The 18,113-nt window shown below is 38.7% G+C and overlaps 2 protein-coding genes across 3 annotated transcripts in view; one reads left to right on the top strand and one right to left on the bottom strand.

Annotated features, from left to right (window-relative positions):
• Window positions 1-5,095: 5,095 nt before the first annotated feature.
• Window positions 5,096-6,528, bottom strand: LOC119545381 (proline-rich protein 2-like). The gene is made up of 2 exons (XM_037850853.1): window positions 6,515-6,528; window positions 5,096-6,101 (listed from the first exon to the last, which is right to left on the bottom strand). Exons 1-2 carry the CDS (start codon window positions 6,526-6,528, stop codon window positions 5,096-5,098), a joined length of 1,020 nt encoding a protein of 339 aa, XP_037706781.1.
• The window catches only part of STX17 (syntaxin 17), a 91,199-nt gene continuing 78,460 nt past the window's right edge, over window positions 5,375-18,113 (top strand). For both annotated transcript variants that reach the window (XM_037798553.1, XM_037798552.1), the window contains exons 1-2: window positions 5,375-5,396; window positions 12,206-12,388. In XM_037798553.1, coding sequence (XP_037654481.1) covers window positions 12,266-12,388 — 123 coding nt within the window. In that variant the 5' untranslated portion in view covers window positions 5,375-5,396; window positions 12,206-12,265. The remainder of the gene's footprint in view (window positions 5,397-12,205; window positions 12,389-18,113) is intronic.

Raw genomic sequence — 18,113 nt, 5'->3', positions numbered from 1 at the left:
TTCTAGAATTATTAGAAGAGGCCACATTTGAGATGGATATGGAAAGATGGGTAGGATTTGGACATGCAGAGAAGGAGGGGTAATTGGTGGACATGACTCTAGATGGTAAGGATGGGATAGGATTGGTATGAAGAATACTGAGTTCATTTGATTAGAACAGAGGATGTGCGAATGCGAGTAGAGGGAGATAAAGTTAGAAAGCAAGGTTGGGCCTCTGGAAATTTCTATCAACTTGCCTGCCCTTACATCTATCATCTGATATTAATTCACATTTATGATAATAACTCGAGATGCTACAAAATCCAAAGTTCCTTGCAATTCGCCAAAGTTTGAATGACCTGTAATGCAGCTTTAATGGTAAGTGTGTTTGCTGTGTTCTAATTGCAAGCACAGTGTAAAGTAAAGTTGCATCTTTCAAGTGAGTTGGGATGATGAGAGGTGAGGTATCAGGAATTAAAGCCAGTGAATAAGGCAAAATTATATAGTCAAAATTACACTGGAAAATTCTTTAAATTGCCTAAAGATCCAATCAGCATGGTTTTAAAAATATTACCCTTTACAATAATTCTTAGGCCTATAAGTTTAGAGAACAAGCTAATCTAAAGAACAAAAAGGGGTGAGGGGGAAGGAAAAAAAAAAGAATTCTACAGACAGATACCTGGGCATTTTAATCATTCTGCATTTAAAATGATTATCAAATTCCTAAGCAGTGAGCGAAGGATGGAGAAACCTAGTGTTCATGTTTGCCTGCAGAGTTGACTCCATTTGTTATGACATGAGGCCAGATAGCGGAGAGGTTTAAGTTTTAAGTCAGTGAATACATTACATATAAGTCTAAAATGGTATCATAAGGCAGTAAAAATACATTGGATTTTGAGTCTACGACAATTAGAATTCTTTTGATTGAAAGTCGTCAAAGCTTATTTGAGCTCGTTTAAACAATTAAAGAAAAAGGGAGGAATTTTATTAAAAGGCTTTGAGGAATAACCAAAACCTAAGTGTAAAGTTACAGCTAAGCCTTAGGAAAGAATTGGAACCAGAAATTTGAATGTGCTCCTGTTTCTTTTCTTTTTTATGTATCTAATAATTCCCTCTCCCACTCTTTCTCTTCCATGGATGCTTTTTTATTATACCCTCAAAAGGTTGAGATCAAGGGCTTAAAACACATTAGGAATTACTGCTGCTGTTTCACTAGTGTTTCAGAGAGAGATAAGAGAGAGAAATAATATTACGGAAGTATCTATTCCTTGTTTACCAAGAGCTAAGAGGTTTTGTTTGTTTTAAATCAAGAAAAACTGGCTCTTTATTTATTTTCCTTTTTATTGAGGTATAACTTACATAAAGCACACAAATCTTAGGTGTATGGCTTGATGAATTTTCACATGTGTAATCACACCAAATCGATATATAGAACATTTCCGTCACTCCAGAAAGCTACCTCATGCCCTCTCCCAGTTAATCCCATCCCAAAGGTAACCACTATTATCCCTTGGTTTTTAATCATTCATTGTCTCAGTTCACAAGCTGATTGGAGAGATAGAATGCACCAAGAAACAGAATGCATTCAGAACTCTAGTAGATACTTAAATAATTAGAGACTAGAGGAAAAACCTGGAGAAGATAGTGGCTTTCAGTGTTTTTTTAAACATGACTTACAGTAAGTGAAAAGCAAAATTTTTTTTTTAACACCATGAACTACTACATACATATTCTCAACCCTCCACACTTATAAACAGGCTCTGCGAGCCACCTGGAGTCCTCTGATTCACCCGACTATAGAGTAAAAACATGGTGCCAAAAACTCTGTTGAGCGCATGCCTTAGCTTCCTCGGGCTGCTGTAACAAATTACCACAAACTTCGCAGTTGAAATCAATGGAAAGTTATTCTGTTGCAGCTCTAGAGGCCAGGAGTCCAAAATCAAGGTTTCAGCAGGGTGGGTTTCTTTTGGAGACTCTGAGGGAGAGCCTGCGCCATACCTGTCTTCTGGATTCTGGTGATTGCTGGCAAGCAATCCTTGACATTTCCTGGTTTGTAGACTCATCAATTCAACCTTTGCCTCTGTTTTCATGTGAACTTCTCCCTTGTGTATATGTCTTTGTGTCTTCCCCTCTTCTTATAAGAATAACTCTCATTGGATTTAGGGCCCCCCCTAAATCTAGGATGATCTATTTTTGAGCTTCTAAATTTCATCTGCAAGGACCCTATTTCCAAAGAAGGCCATAGTCACAGGTTCCAGGTTAAGACTTGGACTTATCTTTCGGGGGCCCACAGTTCCACCATCTCCTCCATTCAAGAAACCAGCCACACTGAAGCTAGAATCTTTGTTCCAATTCTAAATTCCTGGGAAGGGTATTTTATTGCTCCAGCTTGAATCAAGTTTCTGCTCCTGGACCAATTCCCTGTGATCAGGGGTGCGGGTTCATGCTTGCACAAAATGGCTGCCAGAAGCTCATAACTGTTAGCATCAGATCTGGAGGTGGGGTAGGGGTTGGGGAGAAATGGTTCCTAGCAAAGAAGTGGAGTCTGGGAAGATAGCCTGATGGATCTCCATTATTGTGCCAAACCTGGTATTTCTCAGGCTCACCATATATCGTTCTATGATACGAGAAAAATTATCTCTCAATTCGTTCAGTGAATTTATATTGTTTTCCCAGTATGTTCCAGGAACTCTGTCAGGTTCTAAGTAAATAATATACACTTTTTCTCAAGAAACTTACAATCTAGTGGTGAGACAGACAAGAAGGTGAGCAATTTTACTAGGCATGGTAAGTACTATTATGAGGAATAAGCATAAATTATTATAGTAGCAGATACGAACTTGAAAGGTTGGGGAAAGCTTCCTGCAGGAGACGGCCTTTAAGGTGGGTCTTAGTGAATGAAGAAAACTTATCTAGGGTGAGTGGAAGGAGAAGGGAGAAGAGTAGGCAAAATGGAATTCCAAGAAGTCAAAGTAGTAATTGCAAAATCAATTGGGATTTAGGGAAAAAAAATTATTATGGAAATAATGGCATTTTGATAGGGATTTTACTAGTTTTTAATTAATTGGGGAGAAGTTGACAACTTTACAATATTGAGTTTTCATTTCAGGAAAAAAAAGCATATTATTTTTCCATATGTTTGATTCTCCATTTGTGTCTCTCATGAAAGTATAGCAATGAGGTTAAAAACACAGATTTTGTTGTTAGATCAGGTTTGATTCTTACTCCTGTCATTCACGACATGAGACTGTGACATTGGGCAAGATACTCTCTAAGCTTCAGTTTCTTAGTCTGTAAAATGGGGATGAAGGCAGTACCTTCTCATGAGGTTGCTTTTGGAATTAACTGTCCTAGAGAATGCAAAGAGCCTAGGCCAGTGCTCAGCACATCACATACACTCAATAAAAAGCTAGTTCTTTTTTTTTTTTTAAATAAACAGCTTTATTCATGGACACTTAATACATAATAAATATATATACACCCATCTTTAAAGTTTAAAATTTGTTTTGACATAAGTATACAGCCATGCAACTAGCACCACAGTCAAGAGAACGACTATCACCCCCAAAGTTTCCTTGTGCCCCTTCGTAACCTCTCCTTATAGCCCTCCTCCCCATCTAGCTAGTATTCTTGATTCTTCAGATAGGTCCTGTAATTCCTTATAAAAACAAACCTTATTCTGCTGCTTTAGAATATGATCTTTTCTCCTCCTAAAATTTTAAATTGATAATTTTTGGGTGGGAAGGTTATCTGTCTAGCTTTATTGAATCTGTTGTTTTAATTCATCCTCTTGGGTTTTCCAAGTAAGCAATCAGGATACCTGAAAATATATATATATATTTTTTCCAATATATAGGTTTACTGTTTTTTTTTTGTTTTGTTTGGCCTTACTGGTTTAGTTAGGACCTCGGAAAAATGGGAGCTAGTAGCAATAAGCCAGCCCCTAAGAATTTCAGGGCCCAGGACAACAGTACAAAAAGAGGTCCACACCCCTTATGTCCACATATTTAAAGATTATGAATCAAGCTATCAAACTGTTAGATTAAAAAAAAGTCCTTTCCTCCTACCTTGACACACATAAATTATAGCAAACATATATATAACAACCTAGAATGCCAAGTTAAAATTTTGGATCCTTGATTATGATGCCTCGGTATCATACTTGAAGTTGTTTAATTCAGAACTAAACTCAAATGACCTTTATTTCAACAGATCTTGTTTAACCCTTGCATAAAAAACATTTTACCATGATATTGCCTCATACTTTGATATTTCTCTTTTGAATTAAAATTCTTTATGCACCTCATTTCTAGGACTATAAAACAAACATCAGCATGTTATGTCCCCAAAGAAAATCCAAAGTGCCTAGATTTATGGCTTTTAGAAATTTAGAAATTTGGGCTTTCAAGACCTTTTTGGAGTTTGCAGGCCCCTAATCTTCCTTGGTCCTACTTCTATTCTACCGCACTGTCATTCCACTGGAAGACCCTAAAAACTGAACTTCCTTAGCTGTGGTTTGACCCATCCTGTGGCTTCTGAGGACACCTCCAGTGGGTAAACCCTAAGCAGATCATCTGAATATTGGCAGATACATACAAGGAAGGGCTGAGTCTGGAATTTAGGTCATCCAGAGAGGACGACCTGTGGCCGGGACAGGGCTTCAAAGCCACCCCCTGCTTGTTGACGCGGTAGCAGCTGGTACAACTGGAACAGCCAGGGAAGGAAATGAAGGGACCTGCTCGGAGTTCCGGCTCTGCCACTTGCTGCCTGAACCGGAGTGAGTCACTTGAACCCTTTTGAACCTGAGTCATTATGTATAAAACTAAGATAAGGACACTCACTTTACGCACTCGAGTTTTGGGGCGAAATCACAACAGTCTGCGCTTCAATTTCTGCGCCTGTTTCAGTTAGGGTAAGCACCTCTGCCTGTCCACCTCAGAGGGTTTGGGGGCTTTCTGCGTTTCAGTTTCTACACCTGGTGCTCAGAACACAGGCCAGCCCATCTATAACATTCTAGAAAAACAGAGGAAAACGGACAGGAAACAGCAACAGACCCAAAGAGACCTAAAAAGCGTTTGGGCGTCTCTTTCTTCCTGGCTCACAACGTAAATCAATATCACTTTTTAAAAATTTCTAATACAGTTGTGGGCTGGGGTTGGCAGGGCTCTTTAGGAAGAAACCCCCAAGGGCTCCTCGCGGAGCAGAGGCGGGGCAGGCAGCCCCCAGCCCGCCCCGTCGTACTGCATTTCGGTGTTTGTTGTCCCCTGCGCGCCCGCCCTCGCCCGTCCATCTCGCGGGGCGGGGACGGGGCGGGGACGGGGCGGAGCTTAGCCCGGCCCGCCCCTCGCGACGCCCCGCCTCGTCGCGCTCGCGCCTGCGCCGTGCGTACCGGCTGGCCTCCGGCGCCCTGGCGGGAGGTAAGAGGTTCTCGTGGGCCGTCGCTGTGGCTGCGGCAGGGGCCTCGGGCCCTGGCTGACGCGGTGGTCCTGGCGCCCCCATGCGGGGCGTCAGCTCGGATGTGCGAGCGCCATGGTGGCTCTTCCGGGCTCCGCAGAAGCGGCGGAGCCTCCCTGGGTTCGTTTCGGAAGAGCCGTTCCCCGCGGGCGTGGGGAGGCCGCGGACGGGGCCAGCCGGGTGGTCTCCGGGTGGCGGGTGGGAAAGTTTCCGGCGCCTGCCTTGCCCGTGACGCACGGTGGGCCACCGACGTCACGGTCGCCGGCGTCACGGTCCCCGGACGGGCCCCGCATGCGTTCACTCCGGGGGGACTTTTGGGGTGCGTGGCCGAGGGGCGCGGTGGGTGACACGATGCCCGGGGGTCGTGAGGGGAGGACGGAGAGCGGAAGGTCGGAGCCTGCTGCCAGCCAGGCCGCGAGGTGGTTGGCGGAAGGTCCCCACCGAACTTCCACACACGCGGAATGGGAGGCTCAGAGAGGAGACCCCACGGTGGGACAAGGACCTCGGCTTTCCTTCCAAATTCGGTGCCCCTTCCACCAGCCTGACGCACGCGGCGACCGGCTTGAGGAAATCGGGAGCCCCCAACTTGCCCAGACGTGGGAGTTCTAGGCTGGTGGAAGGTGTTGATCACTTTTGGGGAATGGTGTTGCCGGCGATTTGGGACTCGCCTGGGAAATGGGGTTTTTCACTTATAAATAACCTCATAAGTAATTTCGTTACCCTCAGAACGTTTTCCACATTGGAAACATGAGTATTATGGTCCTCGTCTCACATTGTGAGCACTAAATGACGATGTGTGTTAAACATCTGGCACAGCCCTGACTGCAAAGATTAGTGCAGAGAATATGATTGCAATTCTTTGACTTCTAAGTGTTTTCCCTGTCTTATGTGAAACATCAACTCTTACACGTTTTTAAAAACTTTTTATTTTGAAATAACTTTGGAATTGCAGGAAAGTTGCAAAAATAGTAGAGTTCTGTAGAACGTCTCTTACTGTTAACACCTTCCATAATCAACCATAGCACAATTATCAGAACCAAAAAGTTAACAGTGGTACAGTACTACTCACTAAACTACTGACTCTTCAGATGTCATCGTTTTTTAAACTAATGCCCCTATTCTATTCCAAGATCCAATCCGGGATGCCGCATTGCATTTAATTGTTATCTCTCTTTAGTCTCCTTCAGTCTGTGACAGTTTCTGGCTTCCTGTTTTTTGTTGTTTTTCTTTAAAAAAAGAGTCCTGGTCAGTTAATTTGTAGAGTGCCCCTCAATAGGGTTTTACTCATGTTCCCTCATGATTATATTGACGTTATGCATTTTTGGCAAGAACACCCTGTAACTGTATATGCTTTTCTCAGTTCAGTGTGTCAGGAGATACTGGATTATGACATCGCTTTTGATGTTAATTTGATCACTGCGTTCAGGTTGTTTCTGCTCGGATACTCCAATGTAAAGTTACTATTTTTCCCTTTGTAATTAATTGATACTATGAGGGAGAACTTCTAAGCTATGCAAATATTCTGTTTCTTCTCAGACTTTTGCTAGCTGATTTTGGCATCAGTTGGTGGATCTTGCGTTCAGTAGTTATTACTGTGGTGTTCTAATGGTGATTTCCTATTTCCCTCATTCCTTCTTCATTTGTTAATGGGAGTTCTATAAGGAAGAGGTGTTCCTTCTCCCTGTTTATTTTATTCTTTCATTCAGTTGTTTATTTATATCAGTATGAACTCAGATACTTATTTTTCTATTGATTAAAACCCTGTACTTTTATTGTTTATTTTGTCTTAAATTGTTCCAGCTTTGACCATTGGTAGTTTTTTCACATTTCTTCCTGTGCCCTTTTGAGAGTCACCATCCTTTTTTTTGAGACCTTCCTTACTTTCTGGCTCATCTTGAGTTTTTCCTGCCCCAGTCCTGAAATCAACCAGTTCTCCAAAGACCACTGGTTTCTTTTATTAGAGATTGGTATTTAGAAACCAAGATCTGGGTGCTAGGTGAGCTCATTGTTACTGGGGTGTCATTGTTTTTAGGACCTGGCAGAGGACAGCTAGAAAATATATGTATGTATACTAATCTAAGCATACACAAAGACCTGTGTTTATTTCTGTGTTTATCTATCTGTATATACATTTTTTATAAAACATATGTTCATCCTGCTACCTCTCATTCTAATCTAACAACACAGTTGATTCTAGTCTACCCCTTTATGTGTAACTTCTTTTAAGGTGAGAAATCTGGCTCTCATTTTCTACAAAATGTTTTCTTGTTTGTTCAATTCTAGTATGCAAATAATAATTTCAGAAGTGCTAACCCATAGCCCTGTGAGGGAAAAAAAAATTACTAACTCGAGTACAATAGAGTTTTATGCAGTTCCTCTGATGTTTATGGTATCTAGTTAAAATATTATTTCCCTGAGTTACTTATTTTCTTCCCCACTGCTTTTCATTGTGTTTTTGCTACTCATTTGTAATACAGTTGGGTTAAGTTTTTATAATTTGTATTCCATTTTGGGTTTCCCTCACATTTTTTTTTAATTTACATGCAGTAAATTCACTCTGTGGTATATGCTTCTGTGGGTTTCGATAAATGCATATTTATGTATCTACCACCACTGTCACTCAGAACAATTCTGTCACCCCCCAAATATGTTACACTTTTTAAAAAGTTTAATATTGAAAGTATTATAACAACTTTGCAGAACTTTGGGAAATTTTTGTATATTTTGGTATTTTTCATGGGCATATTTTACACAGTTGTGATCTTAATGTAAATGCATTTTTAATCCTTCTGTCTTAATTATATCAGAAACATGTTCCAGGTTTCTGACTAAAAAAAATCAAGAAATGCAGAAATACATTTTGACTCATTATTCAGTTACACTTTCAACCACATTTTGTGTATTGAACTGGGAGCTTCCCATACCAGCTTACAAACATTATTTGAGCTATTTTATGATCACAGCCACTGCTAAACAACTTTTTCTTTCAGTAACATCACTATCTACACAGTTATTTGAATGTTATTACATTCTATTCTTAGTTTTATGCAGGCATTTTATTATAATTTTGTAAACATAGAAAATGGTGGAGAGAAGAAAAAAGAAATACTGGCTAGGAAACCAAGAGTTGGAGAAGTCTCTTGGGAGGCTCTTGGAACTATATGTCTTCCCTGGGCACTGGCCCTTGGTGGGACATCAGGTCTTCCTTGTGAACAGAAAGCTGAGGGGCAGAATCATTTATAACTCGGATCTGGAAATACTTTTGAAACTTACAAAAAGAAAGCCATTATGATAGTACAGGGGAAGAGTGGAAACAAGCCAAATATTCAGTCATTGGGGATTGTTAAGAACAGTAACTGCTTAGGGGAAGAGAAGGCAGAATCATTTGAGTTGCATCTCAAATGGTACACATGGTTTAGAGGTAGAGGATGTGTAAAGAAAAAGCATCTAGACATAGGGAGCGTCTTTACAAAGCCAGAAGTAGAGATTGGGAGATAATAGTTGGGTACATAGGGTGAAACTAATTATGACGGTTATATTTTTCTCTGAATGATAGGGACCTGCTAGAGGATTTCATTCAGAGGTGTAGCATGTTGCAGTGTTGCTTTAGATATATTAACTGGTGATAGTCTTTAGGGAAAATTGGAGAGGAGCAAGAGTATAAAGGCAGACCAATTGGGCTCTTTTGTCATGTACTATGCATGCATGTTATGCTGTTTGACTAGAGTGATAGGACTAAAAATAGTGAAGAAGGGACATATGAAGAGATACTTTAGTGCAGTCAGCGTCTATTGAGCACCAAGCCTGTTCAGAAACATTTTGATAATAATGGCATATAAAGGTGTCTTCCTATACTATATAATCTGTCTAGTAGAAGAAAACATGAGACAGTGTGATAAACTGGGGAACATTTAGGTTAGAGAAATTATTGATATACTTAACATATAATAGACCTTTATGAATTAATAAGAAAAAGACATCCCCAGCAGTAAAACAGACATATGGCATAAACAGGTAACTCATGAAAGAAGAAATGCAAATAGTTAAAAAAAATTAACCCCATTAGTAATTTAAGGAATACAAAAATAAAATAATAATGAGACAACTTTTTTTTTTTTCACCAATTTAAAGTCTAAGAAGAATGATAATACCAAGTATTGGTCGGATCATTTTGATATGTTACTGGTGGGAGTGTAAATAGGTTCAACCTTTTTGGGACATTTGGCAATGTGTATCAAAGGCCTTAAAGAAGGCTACCTGATTATCTACCTGATAATTCTATATTCAAGTATTTGTTTTATTTGTGTGTAAGGAAGGTTAGAACAGTGTGGTCTATGATAGTGGAAAATTGGAAACCACTTACAAAGTCAGCAATAGATGATTAATTAAATTGTGGAACATGTATGTAATGTAAAACTCTGGTGCTAAAACAATTTTTACTATAAAATTAATTATTTACATGGAGGCATTTTTGTTATACTCTAAGCGGGTTATTAAAAATCCTTTCTTTTCTTCATTCATTCATTCAGTGCCGGTTAGCTTTATTTGTTGTTCATTTCCATTTTACTCATTTCTTCTGGGTTTATTTTCTTTCTTGCTAAAGTACTCCCTTTAGTAGTTCTTTTAATGAGGTACTTGGTAGTTCTTTTAATCTTGGTCTTTGCATGTCTGAAAATGGTTATTTTGCCTTCACTTCTGAATGATAATTTACCTGGGTGTGTATGTATATATATACCACTACCCTCAGCACTTTGAAGATATTCTTATCTTTTGATGTCTTGCTTTGATGTAAAGTTTGCTGCCAGTCTGATTGTTGTTTTAGTTAATCTTTTATCTCTGGTTGCTTTTTAAGATTTTTTTTTTTCCTTTGTCCTTGATGTTCTACAATTTTCCTTCCATGTGTTGAGGTAAAGTTGTTTTTTATTTATCCTACCTAGGGCTTGCGTGGTTTCTCAACTTGAGGTCTTATGTTTTGATTCTCAGCATATTCTCTTTGAATAATCCCTTTTCACTGTTATCTTTATCTTTCCTTATGGGACTTCAATTTGATATTGAGCTCCTCATTTTATCCTTTATGTCCCTTATCTTCTCTTTTATATTTTTCATGTCTTTATTCCTCTGTATTCTGAGTGATGTCTTCCAAGGAGTAATTCGCTCTTCAGCTGTATAGTTTACTGTTTAACACATCTTTTGAGATTTTCATTTCTAGAATTTTACTTGGTTTATTTTCAGATTGTCCTGCTATTGTTTCATAATAGTATCTAATTTAAAAAATTGATTCTATTTCTTCATTTATATCTTTGAATATTTAAAAATATGCTTATTTAAAATTTCTTTTTAGATTATTACCTTTCGTCCCTTAGCTGTGAATTCACTTTTTATTGGGTCTGTAGATTGGTTTGGCAGTGGACATCTCTGTATGTCTTTGATTCCCATTCTCTACTCTAGCTGTGGGATCTCCTAAGGTTTGATACTTAGAGATTTTCCTTTCTTATATTTGTGCTTGGATCACACATGAAGGCCAGGTTACTAGTGGATTGGTACTGGAGGCAATCTGTACAACCAACACTTCAAGATTTTTAGCTGCAAAAGAAAGGAGCAATAGTTCTTAATGTTTTAGGAGTAGTAGGTCTCTATTTGAGAGTCTCATGAAAGCAATGGAATCTTATCCTCCCAAATAACTCAAATATACATTCACAGTTTTTCATAAAGCTTCAGAGACTTCACAAAGTCTATATGTGACCCTTGGTGAAGACATCATAACCTAATGGAATTAATGTAGTCAACTTAAAACTTTTTTAAATATGGGAGATATTGCGGCTTATGAGATAGCATGAAAGTGAGGTTACAGCAGTGATTTTCAAGCTTGATGAAGCAGTAGACTTCTTTATTCATATACGATCTAGTAAATTCTAATACATGAAATAGTTATAAGTAGATTTTCAACAATTGAAGCAAGGATGGGATCCTGGAGCCTGCTTGCTTGTCAGTCTCCCACCCCTTCCCCCAACTACCCTGGCCACAAAGGCGTGCCATTGGACTTCAGGGAACACTGATCTGAATTTACTCTCAGGAAACTTGGGTTCTTATTCCAACTCTTCCACTCATTATTTGTATCAGTTGTAGACAATATTAATCACTTTGTGAGGAAGAGAAGAGGCAATTTAAAGGATATCAATGAATAGAGATGCATATTATGTTATAATATATTTGAAATACAAAATTACATAGTTACGTTACGATGACAGTAGAAGTGGAGTTTGATACAAAGGCATTATTTTTCTGAGCAGAGATATAAGGATGCAATTTTTTCTTTGGAGTTTTGCCATTTGACACTTTTTTAGAAAAGGTTATTCAATGTCCAAACTATATTTGGAAATGAAAACTTGGAGAGTATGTGTCTAGTTTTTAAAAAAGATATTTATATGGATACATATGTATCTATGTGTGTATGTAAACAAAGGCCTAGAAAGACATATAAATAGAAAATATTTAGAGAAATATAAAGAGAAATTAAGTATGGGTGAGGAGATGATTGTTGATTTCACTGTATTCTTAGCTATTATATACTTTCTACACATTCTAAGGTTGTAGAAGAGAAAAATGTGAAGAGAAAAATGTTTTTAAATAAATTGTTTCATAAAAAAAAAACAAGTCACTCAGATTCAGCATTTTGAATACCTAATTGTAATAAATTGTAAAGTTACCTAATTTTTGGCTTTTAAAAATGACTGAAACACTAAAAATTCTTAAAGAGATATTTCCCTTTTAGGTTTTTCTACATGAGCAAATACAGTTTTTGCAAGTAGAAGGGACACAGCATCTTTTTAGGATGTCTGAAGATGAAGAAAAAGTGAAATTACGTCGCCTTGAACCAGCTATCCAGAAATTCGTTAAGATAGTAATCCCAACAGACTTGGAGAGGTTAAGAAAGCACCAGATAAATATTGAAAAGGTGAGCTTTTTCATTTTCTACCACAAGAAGCAGTTGCGTAGTCTGATTGATATTTGTGCATTTCAGGCAACTTTCCAGTGCTAAATAAGAGGCTTTCCTAAAGCACCTAGTTCCTAATGTTTAGCAATCTTATTTTTTTTTCTTCAGCTGTTTCTGCAAATACGTCTCTCATTCATTCGCTTTTAGGAAGAGTTATAGGGAAAGAGTCCCTGTCTCAGGGACTTTATTAGAGGTTGTATAGAACCTAGACTCTCCATGGGCTGGAGGATTGGTTATGGCATTTATGGGAACATCAGGTGGACTGAGCCTTGATTTGGCAAGTTATATATTGCCTTATTGCTGTGGGAGAGGTCAGTAGCATTTGTTCTTTCAAAAGGACCTCAGTATGTTGCCTTCTGCTGATTTTTTTTTTTTTTTTTTTGTGAAGGGGATGTTGTCATTAAGTTTTTTTAAAAAAATCATATTTTTATTGTAGAGTGTAACATATATACATAGAAGTGATAACTTTCCAAGTGCAATTTAACATGTAGTTAGCAAATTTCAAACAATGTTATGGGTTACATTCCACAATTTCAGTTATTTCCTTATTGTGAAATATATGCAAAAAGATAGTATCCTTCAAAGTATGATTCGACAAGTAGTTATATAGGAAATTTCCAAAAATGTTATGACTTACTCTGGGAATGAGCTTGACCCTGGCATCGAGGGATTGAGAATGTCTTTTTGACCAAAAGGGGGAAGAGAAAGGTGACAAAATAAGGTTCCAGTGGCTGAGAGAATTCAAATAGAGTCAAGAGACTGTCCTGGATGTTACTCCTATGCAGGCTTCACCTAGATATGCCAAATGGCCACAGTGTGATAAGCCCAAGAACAATAGTCCCGAAAACCCTAAAGAATACCCGGATCCCTATCTGAGACTCTATAAATAAAGTTTCACTCACTAAGTTTATTCTTCAGAAACTTAAATCCTTCAGAGAACTCCTATACCAGCTAAGTCCCAAAACCCAGAGGCAATAAGCTTTCAATATAAATGCTATTCATCACCCTTAACTGAGTAGCTGTATAAGTAAGATAAGTATCAGCTTTTCCCTCCTTAGATACCATCTCTCTTCCTAGTATTGAAGGCCTTTTAAAAAGTATCAAAAATAAGTGCCAAGAATGTTAAGATGGAAATGTTAATGCAAATATGACGGAGCCTCTAGAATGCAGGGTTACTATTTGTCATCCTTTGATTTCTTTCTTCTTTACCCGTAAGCAATAATGCTGTGAATTTCAAGGATGGAGGAAGAGTTGTCTGTAACTGGTTACTTATTCTTGTTGTGAATGGGAAAAAAAATGAAGGGTTCTCTGCTTTGCTTAATGAGGCAGGCTGGTTCTTTTAGCATTATAAAAATATAAAAATGAATTGTTTTCTTCGGACTGGTCATCTCAGTTTGGGAGGTTTGCTAAGGTGTGTTTCAGAGGCCTGCGCTCGTACTGTTCAGTTACAAAAGATGACAAGAATTCAGCAGATGAATTGATTCTGAAAGGCAGAAACTGGTGGATGGTCAATTAAGGCCGTTTCTTCCCTTTATTGTCCTATTTTACCTTTGAGGATTGTGTCTCAGATTTCCCTTTTCTTGTATTTATTCTCAACAGTAGCGCCTAGCTGCCCTATCCAAGCTGCATGTCGCACCCAGTCATCATCAGTGGAGAAGCCGAACCCGGAGAGAAAGGAGGGAGGGAGATAGGACGGGGTCTGTGCTGATGTGTTGAGATGTGCCAGACTTTAAAAGGAAATAATTTCAGAGTGAAATTCACCCCCCTCTGCCTGAACATTTTTCATTTAGAATTTTGTGTATCTTTTGCTTATTGTGAAATTTTTAGACAGTATCAGAATACTTATAGTTTACTATATAGGTTATATTATCTTAAGTAGTTTAAACTCATATTGATCTATGTTTTATTCCATATCCCTGATTATTCTGCTATGTCTGGGATTTCTAGTTTAATTTGAAAGTACCTTTTTAGCTATATAAGATTGAAAAGTACATTTTAAGAGGTATATTATTCCGGTGTAAAAACGTTTAAACACTACAGTGTTCACTTTGGACAAAAGAGTTAAAACTAAATTTGGACTCCAGGTGTGTGACAGTGCCTTGCTTACAAAAAGTCATATTCTTCCAGGGTGAAGGGTGTAGAAAGATAAAATATTTATTATGTTGGCCATCAGTCATCCAATATGAATTTAAAAGAAGAAAGTCAGGCTGATGGGAAACTGAAGGTAAGCCTTAGTGGAGTGATTCTGCAACATCAGAATACAATGAGTGTAGTGTATTGTGGACACCTGGAGCTGTGTTCCATAGGTCCTTCAGCATTACATTTATTACACCTGATAGACTTGATTAGACTGCAATCCTGAAATTTGAAGTGTTAGCATTCAGCTTTCTTGGCTAGTGTAAGATAGATGGACTTAAGCGTCATTAATATGAATGATAAGATAGTAAGCTTGGAGCATACTTTTTGATTCATACTGTGGGGGTTTTGGAGAAACTTAGTGTAGCAGATACTGTATTAGTATTGTAAAGTGCAAGTGACAGAAAACCCAAAAATAGTATATTAAATAACAGTTTTTTGTTTTGTTTTTCTTTTTAATCTCTTATAGTAATGGAGGCAGTCCAGAGCTGCAGTGGCTCTTCATTCAAGACCCAAACTCCTTTTATCTTGTTCTGCAATCCTCAGTTTGTTTCTATTTTGCGTGTAAAGTGGCTGCTACTGCTCTAGCTATCACATTAACATTCCTGCTAATATGGAATAACAGAACTATATTTTTTCTAACTATATTCTTTTTCTCTTTCTTTCACTGCTTTTTTTTATTTTCCTTGAAAGAGAATCCTTTTCTTGTTTCATAAATGCTGTATTATCTCTCTTTGGTATTTTTAAAAATTCTCTTCTGCTTCTTTGTCTTTGTTTTCCCGTGGTCTCCCTGTTCTTCTTTTCTTTTCCTGCCCCTCCTTCCCTCCCTCCCTTCCTTCCTGCCTTTCTTTCCTTTTGCTCATTTTCTCGTTCGTTCATCTCAGCCTATAGATAGACTTTCCTTGGTTTCCTGTTGCTGTTTAAGAGTGCTAATTGAGAGGTATTTGTCTCTGTGTGTGTGTGTATGTAGTTGTGTAGCAGGGTAGTAATAGTAGTGGGTGCCTTGTTGCTTGGAGGGTGAATAGGAAAAGATTTATTGAATGGGGAACCACTGGATCTCAGTGTCTTAGCTACCCTCCAGTCTCCCATCTGCTAGGGTATGTTTGCTGTGTCAGAGGTGGCGGTTATGATGGGGTGGTGGTTATGATGGGGTGGGTCACTGGGGGAGGGGTTATAGTATAAATTTTGCAACCAGTCCTCTGAGCAGGGGAAGAAAAGGAGGCAGGGGGGAGGGCAGGCTGGCCCACCATTCAGAGAATTCCATGTTCAGACCTGATTTTCCTGGTTGTGGTATCATATCTCTTCGCTGCCCTCAGCTGTCTTGGTGTCCAGGAGTCTCGGGCTTCTCTAGTTCAAGCCCTCCAGAGGTTGCCTTCTGGCGTGTTGCTTTCTGTGGTGAAAGGGGCAGGGCAGTTGGCTTGGGTTGGCTCAGCAGAGAGCGGATCTGGTAGGCCACCTGTTGCTGTTATAAACTTGCAAACAGTCCTCCTGCTTTTTGCCCCACCATATGCTCCTACCTGGGTACCTGGTGCTTGGTACCTCTGGTTCATGAGCTCCCCCCACCCCCCATTCACACCCCCTGCAGACTTTGGTTTCTGCTTTCTCTAGTCTTCCCAATCATTGGCAATATATCCATACTCTTTCTGGCGTCCAATATTTTGTTAAAATTTCTTGTCAACTGAAATCTTCTGTTCTAGTCTCATTATTTTTGTGAGTTTATACCTTGTAAAGTTCTTTAGGGCCATTTTATTGGGATTTTGGAAAAGACTAGAGATGAATATTTGTGTTCAGTCTGCCTGGTTTAGAGAGAAGGGAAATTATCACAGGAAATAAATATACATTAGCTTTTCATAAGTATTTATTGTCGTTTGCTGTTTATTGGGTTTTTAGCACTGAAAAATATGTGAAGGATAGGTTCCAACTCTTGGGAAGTTTACAGTCCAGTTAAGGAAATAAGATAGGGAATTTGCAGGGAATGGTAAGAGGCAACATATAATTAGGTGTGCAAATGAGGGGCATGGCCTATTGAAGCAGTAGGAAGCCTGAACTGTATGGTACAAAATCAGACATCATCAGTCTTGTTTCATTTATTTGTTCTTATTTGTTTTAACTTTGCAATTACAATAAATATCTTTGCCATTTCTCTTTTTAGTCTGTGACTGTTTATTTTAATCTTTTAATTGCATGCCCCCACTTTTTTCTGATGGACCCCCGACTCTGTTTGCCCTCCTCTGAGGTTCTGGAGTGGTGGGCCTCGGCTCCGGTGGTGAAGGACGGAGGGGCTGCTGAATGTGGTCAGGCCACTCTTGGCGGTGTTTGGTTAGCAGTGATCTCCGGACAGTCCTGCAGTTCTGGCCAATGACATTTGAGGGAAAGCTTGTTTGGGGTATGGGAACTTCTGGGAAAGGTTTCCCTGGTGGAATAAAGATATACATGGGAGAAAACAGTCCCCCTTCTTCTGCTTGGTCTTTTGTGTCTCCCTGTCATGCCTGGAACTGTAGCCAGTCCTCCCGTAGCCATCAGGACACAAGTCTGAGGACAAAGGCTCCCTGTTCAAGAAAGTAAACAGAAAGCCAGCAATTGGAACTTGACGACCTGATAAGTCTCTGAATTAAACTACCCTGGAAATGTCATTCTACTTCTAGACTGCTCATGTGAGATAATAAATGTTCTTCTTATTAAAGCCATTTGTAATTTTATTTCCTACCCAAAGCATCCTAATTGGTTCAGGTTTCAGCACTGCTTTCACCTACCTCTGTATTGCCACTGTGCAAATAAACAATGCAGAAGCAATATTTTGTAAACAGTGCAGTTTGGAAATGCTTGTCAGTGGTCCCAACTTAACTTAGTTTTTAAGGGGTTACTTGTTCATTTATTTTTTTCACACATAATAAATCACTTTAAGTTTTTTTCTCCTCTCCCAATATTTGGAGTAATAGCCTTTAATAAGATATCTTAATTTAGGTATAAAATTGTTTAGCAAGCAGTAGGAAATGTGGAATGTTTTCTTCCTTATTTTCCTTAGAATTTTATTGTTATAAGAGACAGGTTATCTAGCTCATCCTCCGCCTGAGACAGTAATCTCTTCTACAGGGTCTTTGACAAGTGAGCAAATAATAGTGAAGATAGTAGTTGTTTTTATTTGTTGAGTGCCATGTCAGTGTTTATATATATATATATATCATATTATTTAATCTCATGGTATAGGGGAGTTATTATTGTCTTCATTTTTAGGTGGGGTACAGACTTAGAGTGATACTTGCTCAAAGTCACTTGTTGGTAAATGTGTTAAACTTCTAATTTGCTTGAAGCATAGTGTGCTCCTAATAAAAGTGTGTTGAATGAATGAACATGTGCATACATGCAGAGAGCCTAAGATTGCATCAGTTGTTTCAGAAGCCACATTATACTGCTGGCTTTTTTTTTTTTAATTGGCTTTGTAATCAACTAAATAAAATCCATAGGACTTTTTAATAAGAACCGCAGCTGTTGAGCCAGATCTGGTACTCATACAATTGCTCTTTTTAATTTAAATGCTAGGCTTTACATT

This window comes from Choloepus didactylus, chromosome 10 (genome assembly GCF_015220235.1).
Source record: "Choloepus didactylus isolate mChoDid1 chromosome 10, mChoDid1.pri, whole genome shotgun sequence".
Taxonomy (NCBI): domain Eukaryota; kingdom Metazoa; phylum Chordata; class Mammalia; order Pilosa; family Megalonychidae; genus Choloepus; species Choloepus didactylus.
This window is presented reverse-complemented; position numbering and strand designations above follow the sequence as displayed.